Source organism: Andrena cerasifolii, chromosome 9 (genome assembly GCF_050908995.1).
Source record: "Andrena cerasifolii isolate SP2316 chromosome 9, iyAndCera1_principal, whole genome shotgun sequence".
Lineage (NCBI taxonomy): Eukaryota > Metazoa > Arthropoda > Insecta > Hymenoptera > Andrenidae > Andrena > Andrena cerasifolii.
Window position 1 is genome coordinate 13,242,603 of NC_135126.1, and position 15,835 is coordinate 13,258,437.

General features: G+C 36.7%; 3 protein-coding genes across 4 annotated transcripts; all 3 read right to left on the minus strand.

The window, feature by feature from the left end:
* Nucleotides 1-577: 577 nt before the first annotated feature.
* On the minus strand, nucleotides 578-11,685 carry LOC143373014 (putative ATP-dependent RNA helicase DHX35). 2 transcript variants are annotated; one of them, XM_076819767.1, is made up of 12 exons: nucleotides 11,489-11,685; nucleotides 11,042-11,270; nucleotides 3,601-3,780; nucleotides 3,401-3,541; nucleotides 3,152-3,314; nucleotides 2,537-2,698; nucleotides 2,285-2,431; nucleotides 2,054-2,195; nucleotides 1,699-1,985; nucleotides 1,090-1,395; nucleotides 849-1,002; nucleotides 578-763 (listed from the first exon to the last, which is right to left on the minus strand). In XM_076819767.1, exons 1-12 carry the CDS (start codon nucleotides 11,506-11,508, stop codon nucleotides 637-639), a joined length of 2,058 nt encoding a protein of 685 aa, XP_076675882.1. In that variant the 5' UTR covers nucleotides 11,509-11,685; the 3' UTR covers nucleotides 578-636. The 2 variants fall into 2 exon arrangements, with proteins under 2 accessions (XP_076675882.1, XP_076675883.1); XM_076819768.1 differs by having other exon boundaries at nucleotides 11,042-11,256; nucleotides 11,478-11,685.
* LOC143373016 (ceramide phosphoethanolamine synthase-like) lies at nucleotides 5,533-9,067 on the minus strand. Its single transcript, XM_076819772.1, has one exon. It carries the CDS (start codon nucleotides 7,894-7,896, stop codon nucleotides 6,820-6,822), a length of 1,077 nt encoding a protein of 358 aa, XP_076675887.1. The 5' UTR covers nucleotides 7,897-9,067; the 3' UTR covers nucleotides 5,533-6,819.
* Nucleotides 11,686-12,670: 985 nt separating the features above from the next.
* Nucleotides 12,671-15,835, minus strand: LOC143373018 (uncharacterized). Its single transcript, XM_076819774.1, has 3 exons — nucleotides 15,632-15,835; nucleotides 13,984-14,174; nucleotides 12,671-13,789 (listed from the first exon to the last, which is right to left on the minus strand). Exons 1-3 carry the CDS (start codon nucleotides 15,649-15,651, stop codon nucleotides 13,629-13,631), a joined length of 372 nt encoding a protein of 123 aa, XP_076675889.1. The 5' UTR covers nucleotides 15,652-15,835; the 3' UTR covers nucleotides 12,671-13,628.

Sequence of the window (15,835 nt, forward strand, 5' to 3'; positions counted from 1 at the left end):
GTGCGTCGCTGCTGCTGGGAGCCGAAGGAGAGAGGAGGGAAAAAGGAAAAAATGACTATCGTTCGTTGGGCAGTATAAGCGAAATGCTTGAAACGCCATCCTGTGTGTTAGGAACACACAGGAAAACAAAAAATACAAATACAAATACTATATCCTTTCTGAACAGCAGCCTGCAGTAATTTAGAATTATTTTGATGTTCAGGGTTGACACTAATACCATATCGAAGCAAATTTATTAAAAGTAGTTTAGAAACCTGTGTATGCTTATTCTTAAGAGCATCGTGAAGTAAAACATATCCATCTGCCTATGCTTGTGAGTAAGATAGATTAAAAGATTTAAGTAGCTTTCTTACTCTTTCTACTCTTCCTTCAACTTGTACGATACTGATCTGCTAGCATTTTTCTTTAATAAATTTATTCTTGACTAGCTGACAAACCCGAATTTTATATTGTCATATAAAATATAAAGATATTTTATGTACAGTCAGTCGAATCTGCTGTGCCGGTTGCGCAGTAGATTCAGTACGGTGTCGACCATGCGACAATGCGTAATTAATTGCAAATCAGTGGAACAATATCAAAGTCAGTTACCTATTTTTAATTATGTTATTATTGTGATTATTTACAAAAATTGTATTAAACGTGCTCGAGCGATGTTCTTTCGTAAAAGTGAGAAGCTAATTCCAGTAACCACTCTGGTTGTATCACAGTTATATCCTTCATGTAGGTTTTATTTGTCTGTAAAACTTCGCAGAAGAGTAACCTTGAAGAAAAATAAAGAATTAGATAGTCGAACGTACATGTAAATTTCATACAAAAATGAAAACTATCGAAATTTATATACAAACCATTGGGGTTGTTGTAATGTATATAAACAACTGTTTGGATGTATGTACAAATCCCTATTACCACGCACTGTTTTATATACGCCAGTATAATGTAAATACGCCGCTTTCGGAAAAAGTCCAGCCGTTATACATTTTAAAATTTGTTGTACATTTCCTAAAAGGGTCAAAGAAGAATTGTCACTGTAAGATTCTTTTATGATTCATAATACATGTGAGCAGTATAATCTTCAACCTAATTTACCGTTACAAGAAACCAGTGGTATTTGTAATCTTTTCATCATGCGATGCATCTGTGTTCGAATTTCGGTGGCCCTTCGTAACGCTTTGTAATTAAGAAACTGTTTCTGGCACCAACTAGACGTTTTATTTTTCTCATAAGCAGTATACACATTGAGCATTGTCAAAAGATCTCCTTCTTCGACTTCGAATTTCCTATGCGCCACTCTTGCCTTTACAAGAGCCTGACCTCCAGCTGGCCTTATGAAAACGTTCTGCACTTGAAGCATAGCCAGAATCGTTGATAATTCTTCTGAACATCCCATTTCACCTACATTCAAAAGGGTAATTAATCAATCATTCGTTGCAATTAAAACAATGAAATAGCGTTCTATGACACCGAGCCCTAACCGCCAAATTAGTGCGAGCGCCGAAAAGTAATTTTACAGTAGAAGGTATTTTTGCTGTCATACTGCAAGGCACCAATAACGTACGGCAAATTCATTTTTGCATCGCACAATTTGCGAGCTGGTGCGTGGTACACAGAGGTCATCGTTTTGCATCAAAAGCGGAAAATCGAAAAAAATGTCGTTTACACTAATCTGGCGGTTAGGGCTCGAGATAATAACACTACCTGATACTATAACGGATTTCGCGAAAACAGGTTCTAAAGGCATCTCCGCCATTGTGATACCCAATGGTGTCGTTAATTCTCCATTACTGTCAATTGCACCTAATGCGTACAGTAACTCTAGTCCTGTGAGAAGGTTTTTGCTCGGTGGAGCGGAAGGGAAATTGAATCTCAGTACGTTATCGATGCCTAGAGCTTTCAATTGTAAAATGGCTGGTGCTAAATCGGAGCGCTGCATTTCTGGTGGGGTTGCATCGAACAGCTCAGAATATGCTTCCTCTGTGTACAACCTACGGTGAACGTTAGCTGAGACTTTGAATACGAACAATTTTTAATTAACTTCCTTTCAGTTACATACCTATATGCCTTTCCTGTTCGAACGCGACCAGCTCGACCAGCACGTTGATTAGCGGAAGCTTTCGATACAGGCACGATTATAAGAGAGTTTGTCTGAGTTTCCGCCTCGAACCAGGGAACTTTGACGAAGCCGCAATCGATTACTAGATTGAAATTAAAAAACGAATCTCACTTTGGTCTTTTGTTTAAACGGTGGGATATTGCTATACATAACGATGTGTTTTGTCTCTACCATAGACGATGTTTGGAATAGTGATCGATGTTTCTGCTATGTTCGTCGCTACGATGACTTTGCGAGTGTCTTTGGCAGCCCTCCAAAATACTTTAAGTTGCTCCGAGTTTGGAAGGGAGCCGTACATAGCCAAGGGTAGAAGTTTCACTAAGAAAGAATGACGAAAAATAAGAAACAAAATCTGTGAGTCTATCTTAAGCGATTACGTAACGCCAAAGAAGCAACGAGAGCATTATTCTAAACCCTACGTACGTTTGCCTTCTTTTATAAGTTTCGCGTGCTCTGATAAGAGGGAAACTGCTTGGTCCACTTCATCCAGACCCGTGAGAAAGGCTAAAATATCGCCAGGTTCTTCCTTCTCGTGGATTTTCAAAACGGTGTCTACCACGCTGGTGACGTAATTTGCTACTGGCTCTGGAACATATTGCACGCAATTTACATTAAGCACTTAGTTTCTACTTTCATACATGTCAATATAATTATACTTAAAGAGAAATGGGTCGAATACAAGTAGCATAGCATCAAGAGAGGTATAAGCTAAGTCGAACTAGATTTCACTCGGTGGGATTGTTTTTTTCAAAAACTTCATTGTTCCGAGTTAATCAGGGGGTTCTCATCTTTCTAGTACACCCTGTATACCAGTGATTCTCAACCGGTGGTTCGGGAAGTGTTTTCTGGGGCGTCGCCACGGTTTTTGGTTTTTGTTTACTATTATTAAGTTAGAATTTTATTTTGAAATACCTATTTTCAATGTGTTTTCTTTACCTCGTTAAATTTACTTTACCTTATATGGGGCGGAGGCAGATTATTTGAATATTATAAAAGGGGGTCTCGACTTAAAAAAGGTTGGGAAACGCTGCTGTATACCTTTTACAAAGAACGTATCTACTGGATAAAGTCGACCCTCGACAGTTAATATGACCGCGGTATCTTTCGCCGAGTCTTTCGTGGTATTCGTATTAAAAAAATCACGAAGTTGTTCCGCGTCGACCGTAGCTGAGCAAACGACAACTCTTAAACTCCTTCGTTTCTGAAACAGAGAATATTGATTTACAATATCCAATACATCAGTCTCACTTAGATTTGCTTATGCAGAATTTATGTAATTTCATTTACCCGAAGTATCTTTTTCAGAAGTCCCATAATGATATCCGTGAGAAGAGTCCTCTCATGCACTTCGTCCACGACGACGACGGAATAACTCGTCAGCAAGGGATCGCTCATTAATTCACGAAGGAGAATTCCCTCAGTCATGTACTGTGAAAAAAATAAGAATTATCGATTCGACCAGGGTGTATTAACACGTGAAAAAGTACCTTGATCCTTGTTGTCTCGTCCGTATAATTATCGAAACGTATAGAATAACCGACTTCGGTGCCCAAGACGCAGTTGCGTTCATCAGCGACACGATTGGCCAGCGAGGTGGCTGCAACCCTTCTTGGTTCCGTGATACAGATCATTTTCCCGTCTGTACACCATCCTGCCTCGACAAGGTACTATAATTACAAAAAGTAAGGGTGATATAGCTATCTGTATTTTCTGAATATCGAATTACATAATGTAATCCATTGTCTATATATTTCGATGTTAAATATATTCATTAATTTCGATAACAGGGCGAAGCGCAAGTGTCCACGTGTGCATTTACACTTGTGACGTTACTACGAACCTGAACCGAGAGTAGATAAAAATCCTTCAGGGTGCCCAAGCATATACATACGTAGTTAAAAAATAGGCGATTAAGTTTTGTTTTCGCCCGGTTCGTGGCGTATTTTACAATTGGGTGTGCAGTTAGGTATGACAAATAATAGTGAGCTCTGCAATGTACATGTTTAAATAGAAGAAAACTCTACAGCCCACACTCTGTGGGAACAACGATGATTAGATGCAAAGTTTGATAGGCCAACTAGCACTGAGGCATTATTATTGGATAACTTGGGAAGAATCCTCTTTTCTTAGCTCTCCCTACGAAGCTCACCATTGCTTAGTATACTCTATTACGGTCTCTTTAGATAGAGGCTATACATTTTTAAGATTGTTAGACCGTTGAACACACAGGGTCTGCAAAATTTTGCAATACGAACCTGTGGTACCTAACAAGGGAAATTCAAAAAATTCTGAAACTTCGTGAATATGTAGGGAATTTCCCTCTGATTACAACGCAATTTTTGTTTGCTGCCAAAATTCACTCTAAGGGGGTGTAATTGACCCCTGAAAATCCGGTTATTTTCCGATTTTCTGTTACAACTCGTGAACTGTAAAATAATTTCTTCACCAAATGATAGATCTAATTAAAAGAAGTAACTTTTGTCTCGAAAGTTTTTTTCTATCTCTTACAGTTCGCGAGTTATAACACAAAATCGGAAAATAGCCGATTTTTCGGGGGTTAATTTCACCCCCTTTGAGTGAATTTGGGCAGCAAACAAAATTGCGTTGTAATCAGGAGGAAATCCCCTACAGATTCACAAAGTTTCAGAATTTTTTGAATTTTCGGGTTCGGGATCTTCCCTTGTAAGCTAGTTAAAAAATAATGCAATAAGATCGTGAGAGTTTTGACGTGAGAGTAACGGTAATATCCATTGACAACAAGGCAAAAAAACACAGCAAATAGTTGATATCCAAGGCTGTAACTATATATACATACGGTGTTCGAAAATTAAGAAAATGATTATTTACGATACATCAAGTAATCACGGTGCATAAATCATCGTGTATATTTCCTTTTGGCTAACTAGTATCTTTCTGTAAATATAACAATTACATATGGGTATATCATTTTTCTTGGAAGCGGAAAATGCAAGTACTATAATTTTTTAGAAACTAATGTTACTAATGCTGCCAAAGCTGGCGACATTGTGATATGAAATAGATAAGAGTGATATTGAAATAAAAAAGAACGATAATTTACTTACACAAACGATAATATATGATAAAAGCGCGCAAAAAACCTACACGCTATCTCTAAAGGCTAAAAAGTGTTGACACTGCGCTATTATACTTGATAATACGATTCCTTTTTGCCGTGGGGCCATGATATTGTGGAGCAGGCATACCTATCTATGTATAATAGGCCGTGCAAAAACGACGAATAAAAAAAAAATAACCGCGTTTCGCGATGCGCTTAAAATATATAAACTTGTAAATAAGTTTATATGTACTGTCTTCCATAGGAGATCGCGTACGTTGCCGGGAGTGAATATAACTTTTATCGTGGATTGGGGCGAGGCCAATTGAATTAACGACATATGTCAGTTCAGTAGAGATTATATTTCACATTAACTTGATTAGTGTATTGTTAGCTGCACTCATTGGTTTCCAAGTTGTACACGAAGCTTTATACTTTCAGATACAGCTGCCGGCTGCAATTTTCGCGTAGATAATCCGATAACGATCGAGTATTACATGTATGCATTACGCCTTCGTGGTTTAATGTCATATTTATATTGGATTTTATCAAAAGCTCGTTATAACGGCTTATGTATGTTAAAAGTCGGCCATGTGACGTCGGCAGACTTACAAGTGCCACAAGTATGTAGGTGAATCTCAGACTCTGGATTACAATTAAGATGTGCAAGTAAAGGCAAGAGATCATTAATTATTACTAGTAAAAAATAGAAAATTAGACTAAATAGGGCGCACTTAGCATTACGAATATCACATAGAAACATATATTACCCAGCCGGTATGTTTAACACAAATATATATCTATACGTGCGGATAATACATATAACACATATATTATTGTTCTGATTGAATACATAAATCAACAAATGCAATAGTTTTATTCTAACATTTAATGCTGAACAACAGACACGAGGAATATACTAAAAGAAAGAGAGAGAAAGAACTTAGGTAATGGCTAATCGTGAATCCATGGTCAATGCGAAACATTTTTCACTATGTATATGCTGCTTATTATTATAAATTTACACATTAACCCCTTAAATAAAACAGGAATCAAATAACTATTTCATATTTTATCAAAGATCACAGACATAGAGCATTTAAAAGATCGAATGTATCTGACACTCGTGTTAAGCAGATTAAATATCTAAAGTATACATACTATGTAAGTACTTACCAAGGAAGATAAATGTGTCAAATATTTGGCAATCTACGTCTGTATGAAGATCTGATACTTTGGTTCGAAAAGGCAATTTTATAGGATAATAGTCATTAGAACTTGAAAATCACCTAACAAAATCTTCTTAGAAACTTACACCAACAGTACGAACTTAACATCATATAAATACCGTATTAATGTTAACTTAGAATCCAGACCGAAATAAAATATCACCAGCTAAGCATTTAAGGGGTTGTATACATATTTTTTCATACATATCAGTCTGCCATTTAGGTATACTTGGTATACAAAATACATGCAGAAAAATATTAATGTACAAAACACTTTATTGACACACTACCTTTGTAGACAAACGACTTTGCACATTTCAATGTGGAAGTGTTATTCTAATTGCCATGTATCACCAGTAATTAATAAATATAGAAAAGACGTTTTTCAAAGAATCGTATTGTCATCCTTGGGTGAAAACATCGGACGAAGATATCTCTTCGTCGATAAACGATGGTACACCTTGTACATACGTATAGGCCCGTAGAAAGTGAAATTCGGTTACATATACAAGTAGCAAAACAACTACATACGAAGACCACCTTATGAGTCTAATGTATTCCCGCATTCGATCGAAGAATATTGCTAGGAGTATATAATCCATGACTGCGTGAAAATTTATGAATTTCCAGCAGAGACCTATTACCCAAAATGACAAGCTTCTGAATATAGTTGTTTGTCTAGCGTAAAGGTGTTCTCTACTAATCGACAGTGTCCTATATTCAGTCTCAAGAAGATCTTGGTATAAAGCTATATATCGATTCCAGGCAGCGCTGGTCAGGAACAAATGGACGGTCATAAGTAATATGTTGCGGAGCGCTGCGTTCAAGGTTTTCGAAGTTACGTTCCCCGGTTCAACGATCGACGAAACAGGTAATTGTGCCAGCTTATCGTATCCTCCACGTCTGCTCGAGTTGCGGGCAAGAAATTGATATAGGCCGATGAGTAACGCGAGGCAGCCTAAAGCGTCGCAAACACCATCGATGATATAACCACTCGAACCGAAATCTGATCGTTCACCATAGATGTTTGCCCTTTTTCTAGCAACATGCCCATCCAGATCGTCCAACCACGTCCTCGCTTGAAAGAGTACGACGCCTAGCCGCCTGTGAGACAACGAGTCACTGGAAACACATTTACCAGCAGCCACTGCTATTAACACATGGAAACAACTGATCGCATTTGGCGTTACCCATGTCCATGAGTTGCTTATTTGTAACAGATTGTCCATAACAGCTGCTAGAGGACTCAGCAGAAAGTGATTTGGATGATCTAGTAGTAATCCTTTCACAGTCACTGTGCATAATGGATTAAAATCACAAGGTATGATCGAAGCGTAACGCGTACCATTGCTTGTTGGTCTTACGTCATAATTTTGTATTCTAGAATAAAGCAGTATGTCCATTCCAAGAAAGTATAATGTCAATAATATCAAAATTGTTATAAAGGACCTGCTTATCAGTGTAGTTGTACCGAACATTTTGTTCGTAATTTTGGCACTTTTTGGTGTTACTATATCTGCTTTACTATATACCCCATACTGCACTTCTCATTCTGTATTACTAGGTTCTTCCTTTTCTAAAATGGAATTTATAGCAATCACTTCGCCGGCCATGTACGTTTCATTTCCTCATGTGCATGTTTTTAACCATATACGAATGGAAAGAAACGTCGAGCGTATTTTTTTCATTCACCATTATCTCGAAGTTATCTACTGTATTATTGTATGTTGAATATTTGTTTGTAATGGACAGGTGACAGGCGGCGTACTTCGAACGTACATCATCGAACTTCGTGCGGTACCACTTCACTTGGACTGTCTTTGCGTTTATGGTATATTATGTCATAGGTCTTCAGCCATGCTAATAAAACCCTTATAATTAGTAGGATTAGTTGACTTCGTAGCGACGGATGTTGCGGAATTCAGGAATATCTTGGCGTGGCGCGTCTCCACATGGTTACATGGGGTCTTGCAGATTTCACTTATACCATTTTGATCGATTAATAACACGTCGGTACACGTACGCGATAATTCTTCTTCTTATTTTCTTCTAATATCTTCTTTAAGCAATATTCTACATCGCTTCTTTCATCCGCGGTTTATTATTATCGGAATAACGTGGAATTTTGTATCGTCGTGAAACTACAGTCGCACTTCCGTCACATAATCTTTCTTCTTAAGCGTTCGATAACGGAACAATTGATAAGGAAAGTGGTTTCGTGATATTCTTTTTTATGAATCATGACTGCTCACTAAATTATGCGGTACGATTTTATAAAAGTCAGAGCTACTAGCACGTTGTACTAACATATATTACGCTCCGAACAGCCACGAAGCACTGGCGAAACGTGTTAGTGCCTTCGATAGAATGGCTATATGTACACTATATTGTAAACTTCTATTTATGTGCGCGTGCGTGCTTTACGTTCTAACTGCAGCTACGTTTGCACGCGATGCTTATCGTATTTATGCGTGCATGTCCTGATTGTGAAGATAAACATTCATAAAAGAAAGGATAAATAGAATTGTAAAGAATTAAAAAGATTTATAAACGTGACTGCTTTGACGCGTGACGCGTTTTGTGTTCTAATAAAATTTTAGGTTTTTGGTGGGATCTTAAAATGTGGATCAAAAGAATTGAACTGACGTATTTAAATATAAAAAAATAACAATTATGTTAACATTTTTATAAGATTGGCTTCTGTTTTTTCTGTAATTTTCATATGAAATTAAAAAAGAATCTTATTTATTTGATCGAACTTTCACTACTGATAAATATTGTAGGTCAGGGTTGACTAACTGGAGGCTCGCAAGCCACCGGGGGCATCTCCGCCTTGCTGCTATGCTGAACGGCGTCCCTCCATAGCTACCAGACTTTGACGATCGCAGTCAAAAAGAGAAGGACAGAAGGAGCAATCGACTGCGATCGTCAGAGTCTGGGAGATATGGAAGGGGCCGTTCAGCGTGGTAGCAAGGCGGAGGTGCCCCCGGTGGCTCGCGAGCCACCAGTCAACCCTGTTGTAGGTTATTGACCCACACAGTATGCATGAAAGTCCAGGGATGGGCAAAAAATTATTTCAAATAAAAATTTGAGTTCGAATAAAAGACAAAAATTTTATTCGAGACTCGTCTAATGAAAATAACACGAGTCCATTTTTATTTGAAGCGCCACGGATGAATCGATTTCTTATTTGTGGATCAAATTGGCCCCAAAAATGATATAATTTGGACCATAATTAAGGAAATCATATGAAAAATTTATTTGCAGAATTGAAAGCCCGTTTCGTTCAAAGTAGTCCGATTTAAATTATTTTCTGTCAATTTAATCGGGAGAATGCAAGGAATCCATTGGTGTCACTTTCATATTTATACGATGATGAAAAATAAAGAAATTCGGTTTCTGTATAATCGATGACGCATCGCCGAGCAACTCCAAAGGGCAGTTTATATGCTCTCACTAGGTACTGCCTGTGCACGCGATTGATCGTAGCGCTTTCTCTGCCGATTTCCTACTAATCAACAGCCTCCCCAGAGTCATCGTTGCGCGGAACGAGTTTACTCTTAAGTGGAATTCAATATTGGCAAAGGAAACTACCACCGCGGGAATGGTGGCGCTAGTGTGGCATAACAAATATGGACGACATAGGTATACATTATTAACCGATAAAAAAAGAATACACACTGGTCGAATCTATAATCTCCTCCTTTTTGAAGTCGGTTAAAAATTATTTGTGGCCGGCGGATGAATTCTTGCCGAATAAACTGATTCATCCATGGTGCTTCAAATTGACTTGAGTTATTTCTATTCGGGACAAATAAACATGAACTCTCTTTTATTTGATACGTTATTTCAATAATGTTTTATTTAAATAATGTCCATCTCTGTATGAAACGTGTTAATAGAATTCATGAAGGAAGCAAAAGTTGTAACACATAACTCTGTAAATTAATTATTTTTCATATTATCTTAATATTGTTAAGTTTACATTTGTAGAAACATAAGGAGCCATTTGAAGAAGTCAAAACGAAAGCACAATCTTTAGTTAACACTCCCAGAAACACTTACAGACATAACATATGTAACCCCATTGTGAGGCCGAAAGGCAAGAAATAAATCTGTTTACTACTACATAAGGAGCCATTTTATATTAACACAGAGGTTAAAGGAAAATTAAAGAAAACAGTTAATAATGACAAACAATAGAAAATATGAATTTATATCTGGAGAGAATCTCTATACCACCCAAATTAGACGAAACTAGTAATCGTACAAAGAACTATTAACTTATGCCCTAAAAAACTGATTATGTGAGAAACTATTACGTGGAAATCTGTACTTATAAAGTCCTTTGCTATGGTACCTAAAACCTGGTTAAAAAGTCTGCATGCAACACAAGTGTGCATGGTGCTTAACAACTTACAGCCTCGAAAAAAGCATTGCATAGCAGATTTGCATTTTGTATTTTACATTACGATTTAAATATTTTATTTGCATATAAAATAATATTGTCACTTGCAATGAATTTTTCATATAGCTAGCATAACTTATTTGAATTCTACCTAATCGTATAAAAGGGAATTGGCTTTATGAAACCAAACCATGAGAATAAGCGTAGAAACATACCTGAGGTAACTGTGTACTCTTCCCACATCCAGTTTCTCCAATCAGAACTAATGTTTGATACTTTTCTAATAAATAAATAATATGACTTTTGTATTTGAATGTCGGCAATCGTTGGCGTTGCATATCAAGTGCAAGGGAATGATGCGCATTATATACAAATTGTGTGGACGAATGGGCATCTATATCTGGTTTATCTTCCTGCCACATACTATCTCCTGTAACATTAAAAGTTGTTAAATCAGTTTAGAGAGTATTACATGTTAAACACGTTTAATAGCGCCGGTAGGTTATGTTGTATAATATCACAATCAGAAGAGCATCTTATACGATGCAATATGTGCGTAACAGCACGTTAAAGAATAACATTAAAAAATAACATTAAAGCTGTATGTATAAAGATTTGCTTGTACAGCAAATTTGGTATCACTTTACTTACCAGGTTTGAAGAAAATTGGTTTCGTACTCATTTTGTAAGCTTGTATGAATATCACAATCAGAAGAAATGTGTTTCCAAGTATGTCACTTAATTACAAAGGTTTAAACTTAAATACTAGTCACATAATTTAAATAAACGCAATGTAGCGCCTATAGGCACTCTCGCATCCGTCATCAGTTTTTCAAAATTTTCCGTACCTCCTATAAATAGATGATAGATGACACTGATGTTGAGGAATACTTGAAACCTTAAATTTTAAGTTTTTAATGTATCAAACAATAATTGCAGGCTTTAATCATCTTTATTTATACGTTAATTAACGTAAGCATATTTCTAAAAATAAGAAAAATATAGTTGATTAATTTTTAAACGTTTCCTTCCGTTTGTTTACGTTTGATTTCGACCAATCACATTTAAATATCACGAGAGTCGTGAAATAGCATTGCATATTACAGTTTTAGAAGAAATTTGACATCAACTGCAATGAAAAAGGTCTGAATTATTGAGGTAATAATAATTCGAAAAAGTTTTCTACGTTAAATGAATTAAAATAACAAATCTATGTATATAGACTCCATCCAATGAGGAAAATTTGCTTTTCGTTAGATATTCAATATCGATATAGTTTAAAGAATCAATTGTAACAATCTGAATTTATTATTACGCTAGCTATTGAGTTTTGGGATTTTGTTAAAATAACTCAAAACAGATTTGTATTATTCTTTATATATCAATCTGCAGAATGAGTAGAATTCTGTTTCATTATTCTCCGCGATTTTGTACATGAAACAGAAATTTAACGTAAATACATTAATATTGTTTTTAGATCGAGTTTATCTGGTCATTGAACACGTTACAGTATAATCTTATACATTTTTTTTACATTGTATATAGTATTTATTACAGAAAAAATAATATTACACGATGATTCTGATTGTACGACGATACCTTATTAGTAAGAAAATAATTTGTACTAGATATAAACAAATAAGACTTCCATCAAAATAGTAGTTATATACGTGCAGCGTTTATAAGCCAATTGTTCATTTACTATGGTATATACTAAATTGCTTTTTTCACCTGTTATATTCTTTATAAACGCATATAATTGCCTTATTTATTCACATATGCATTTGAAGATTTTGATATGCAACGTTTCATTAAAATCACCAACGCAGCATTCTTTTTATTGCTGTTATCATCTGAAATTTAATATTAAATGTTTCTGCTCACCAACATTTCTATACATACAAGTTATTACAGATTGTCAAAATAGTTTGTTAAAAGTCACTTCTGCATTGCATTTTAAACTATTACAATAAAAGAATAGTAGAAAGATGCAACAAAGATTTTTGATGACTAAAGAATAAATTTTTCTTTTATTAACTATATTTTAATTGGTAAACTGTTTAAATTATATATCGCATTAATATTAACGCACCCAACACATGATAATACATCTACGTTTTTTTTTTGTTTAACTTCGGTCGATAGTTAAGTTGTACGCGAGTACAAAGTAGTAAAACAGGTGTGTTTGATATCAGAGTCTACAAATAGAATTCGTTATATAATTTTCGTCGGGAAATGTTAACAATCATTGGGTGAGCTTCATTGTGTTTTAGGAATGTATTTTGATTTGCAGAAAAATATTGTTTCTTCTATCTCCGATATAAGGTGTCTATGTGTATTGTATACTCATGTCTGTGCATCAGAAAGAATGAGAACTGCGTATGGAATATTTCCATAAATATCTTTCTCAAGCACCACACCATCATCTTCACAAATCAGAAATATATTATTTCTAATATTACATCTTCCTTATTTTACAAATCTAGTACAAGGTGAATACATACAATATGGACGCTAGTATGGAAAACGTAGGAAATATGAATGGTAGTAATTTGAGATAGAAGTATATGATGATGTTGTGGATACATGTAATGCTATTGCCAATCAGACTCACAAAAATGGTTGCAATAAACACACATATGTCTGAACACAAAAAGTCATTAATATAATGTTAAAGTTTTTGCTTTTAATGCTCGTCTATCTTGACGATGCACAGATAACAAATTTTTGTCAGTTCTGACTTTTCAGTTAGTTGTTAAAATTGCATCTATAGATAAAGTCTGCGATAAACATAAAAAAATATTAGGCCGTAGCTTCTGCTTCTCCATTGCTTTCCGTTTCAGCGCACTTCTCTTCCACTTTTGTCTTCTTCTCAGGACTCGCACCATCAGTGGCAGTATCTTCCGTTGCGTCGTTTAAAGTTGTCGACTTCCTCTTTATACAGCAACTATCAACGGGGGCATCTATAAACAGGAACCGTGTTGTCTGATCATTTTTAGAAACGTGAGTTAAAAATCTATTCGACATTATTTGTATTATTTTATGCGATACTTTCTATATTTCTCCGATAATAATCTGTATTTACAGGATACAAAATTCGTAAATTTTGTGACTTAACTTTATGTTCTATTTTATCATATTGGTTTGGTAATATTACCTGTAGAGTCGCCATTTTCCGTTGATTCTGGCTCTTTCTCCTCTGACTCTTTCTCTTCGTTAGAGCCATTTTCTTTGGTTTCTTTCGAGTCTCCATTTTCAGATGCTTTCGAGTCCTCGTCGACCTCTTGAACTGCTTTCTTCTCCTCCTCTACAACCTTCTTTTCCGGAGTTGTAGCGACTTTAGTCTCCCTAAACACGAATACACGAACTCGATTATTTTTACAAATAATTTACGGATAGTGATGTAGAATGCAGAATATAAAGTAAACATAGTAGAAACGTATCCTTTCTACACAATAACAATAGTGGCTTGTGTTTGTAGGAATACGTACAGTGTTTTTGTAACAGTGCGGAAAAAGAGATGGTAAAAAAAGCTTGCGAAATTACAGTAAAAACCAGACACTGTAAATACTATCTGATTTTCTTTGGCCTGTTCAGTTTATACTTTACGGCTATAGACAGAGGCAGAAAGAGGAGGAAAGGAAATAGAGATAGGACGCCAACCGTGGCGGCACCTAGCGATGTTGATATTATCCTGTTTTCATCTCCCCTTCTCACAACCTCCTCGCACTCACACTCTCTTTCTCTCACCTCTTACGGGCACACGTATCGCCATATAGGCAACGTAAACCACACATATACAGAATGTTTCGGCGCGGCAAATCGTGGATGCTCGTGGACCGTAAATATACATCGATGTAACGTATATACATCTGTTCCCATAGTATCGGGAACTTAAATAAGTCTAGGCAGCGTCGATACTCTTCATTAGTAACTCGATATACTTCCTTTAGAAAATACGGGGCGAAACACGAAAATAATCGTGGTTTCGACATGTAGTCGGTAAAGGAGAGCAGATCGATACGTTGTCCATTTTCTTTTTAAGGCGATGCGCGTACAATCATCCGTGAAATATTTCCAGTACTTTCTACGTATAGAATCGATACCTTTATCGCATCTGGGATATTTATATTACGATTGATGGTCGAAGGGATCCCGCGCAACGGAATATTTAATTAACTATGTTGGTTTGTTGCTTAGATTAGATGCCACGTGATTTACGAGCAAGGAATATAATATTCTGCCGAGTGATTTGGAGGATATTAACGGGAACAGTACTAGGACGATAAATATGAATAGTAAACACTCGGTGGACACGCGTTGTGCCACTTTACCGTTGTCCCACGTACGCGAAGCTACAACAAGTGGGAAAAATAAACGGGTAAACGATGCCGCCAGAACAGCGACTCTGGTAAGTGGAGCACGTATCGTGGCAAAAGCAGGTAATCCTGAGAACGTAACGCGTCTTACGAATCAAGCTGAGAATATCACGTAGAGAGGGCATACCCCCCTCCCCCCCTCTCCCACCCCCGTTGTGTCCCTTTCTCGTGGCCGTGCTCTTACAAAACTACGTACGCTTTCAAAACTGTACACAATACAGCGCCGATGCAAACAGAATTGTGAAAGCAAGAAAAGCTGCAATCGATCCTAAGAAATCAGGGGCGAACGAACGAGGAAGAGAGTTTTAAAACGACGGGATCGTTAGCCCGCCGTTGCGCTATTCGGTAACGAAACATAACAGAAGCGTTCGGTGAAAACGTGTTGCACTATTGCGATGAATCAATAGAAAAATCGTTCGTACTTACTTGGCTTCTGTGTCTGCCATGCTGATCGATTTAATCGTGAGGTCGATAAAGTACTTAGCTACGAGACCCACTTAATAAGGCCTGCGTTTTCTACGCACCGGTAAGCACACGTAGAATTCTGGTATCACTACTGCCGCGTAGTCGCGTACCGACGCGCAAATGGCAGAGAGACTCGTACACTGATTCGCCCGAGACCCGAGTTAC

Bases quoted from the DNA above. Each gene is read 5' to 3' on its own strand.
- LOC143373016 (XM_076819772.1), bottom strand. From the start codon at position 7,896: ATGTTCGGTACAACTACACTGATAAGCAGGTCCTTTATAACAATTTTG.
- LOC143373014 (XM_076819767.1), bottom strand. From the start codon at position 11,508: ATGAGTACGAAACCAATTTT. The intron at 3,781-11,041 runs GTATGTTTCTAC...TTGTAATTATAG, and splicing joins AGAGTACACAGTTACCTCAG to TACCTTGTCGAGGCAGGATG. The intron at 2,432-2,536 runs GTACGTAGGGTT...ATTCTTTCTTAG, and splicing joins ACTTATAAAAGAAGGCAAAC to TGAAACTTCTACCCTTGGCT.
- LOC143373018 (XM_076819774.1), bottom strand. From the start codon at position 15,651: ATGGCAGACACAGAAGCCAA. The intron at 14,175-15,631 runs GTAAGTACGAAC...ATTCGTGTTTAG, and splicing joins ATGGCAGACACAGAAGCCAA to GGAGACTAAAGTCGCTACAA. The intron at 13,790-13,983 runs GTAATATTACCA...TCCTGTTTATAG, and splicing joins GGAAAATGGCGACTCTACAG to ATGCCCCCGTTGATAGTTGC.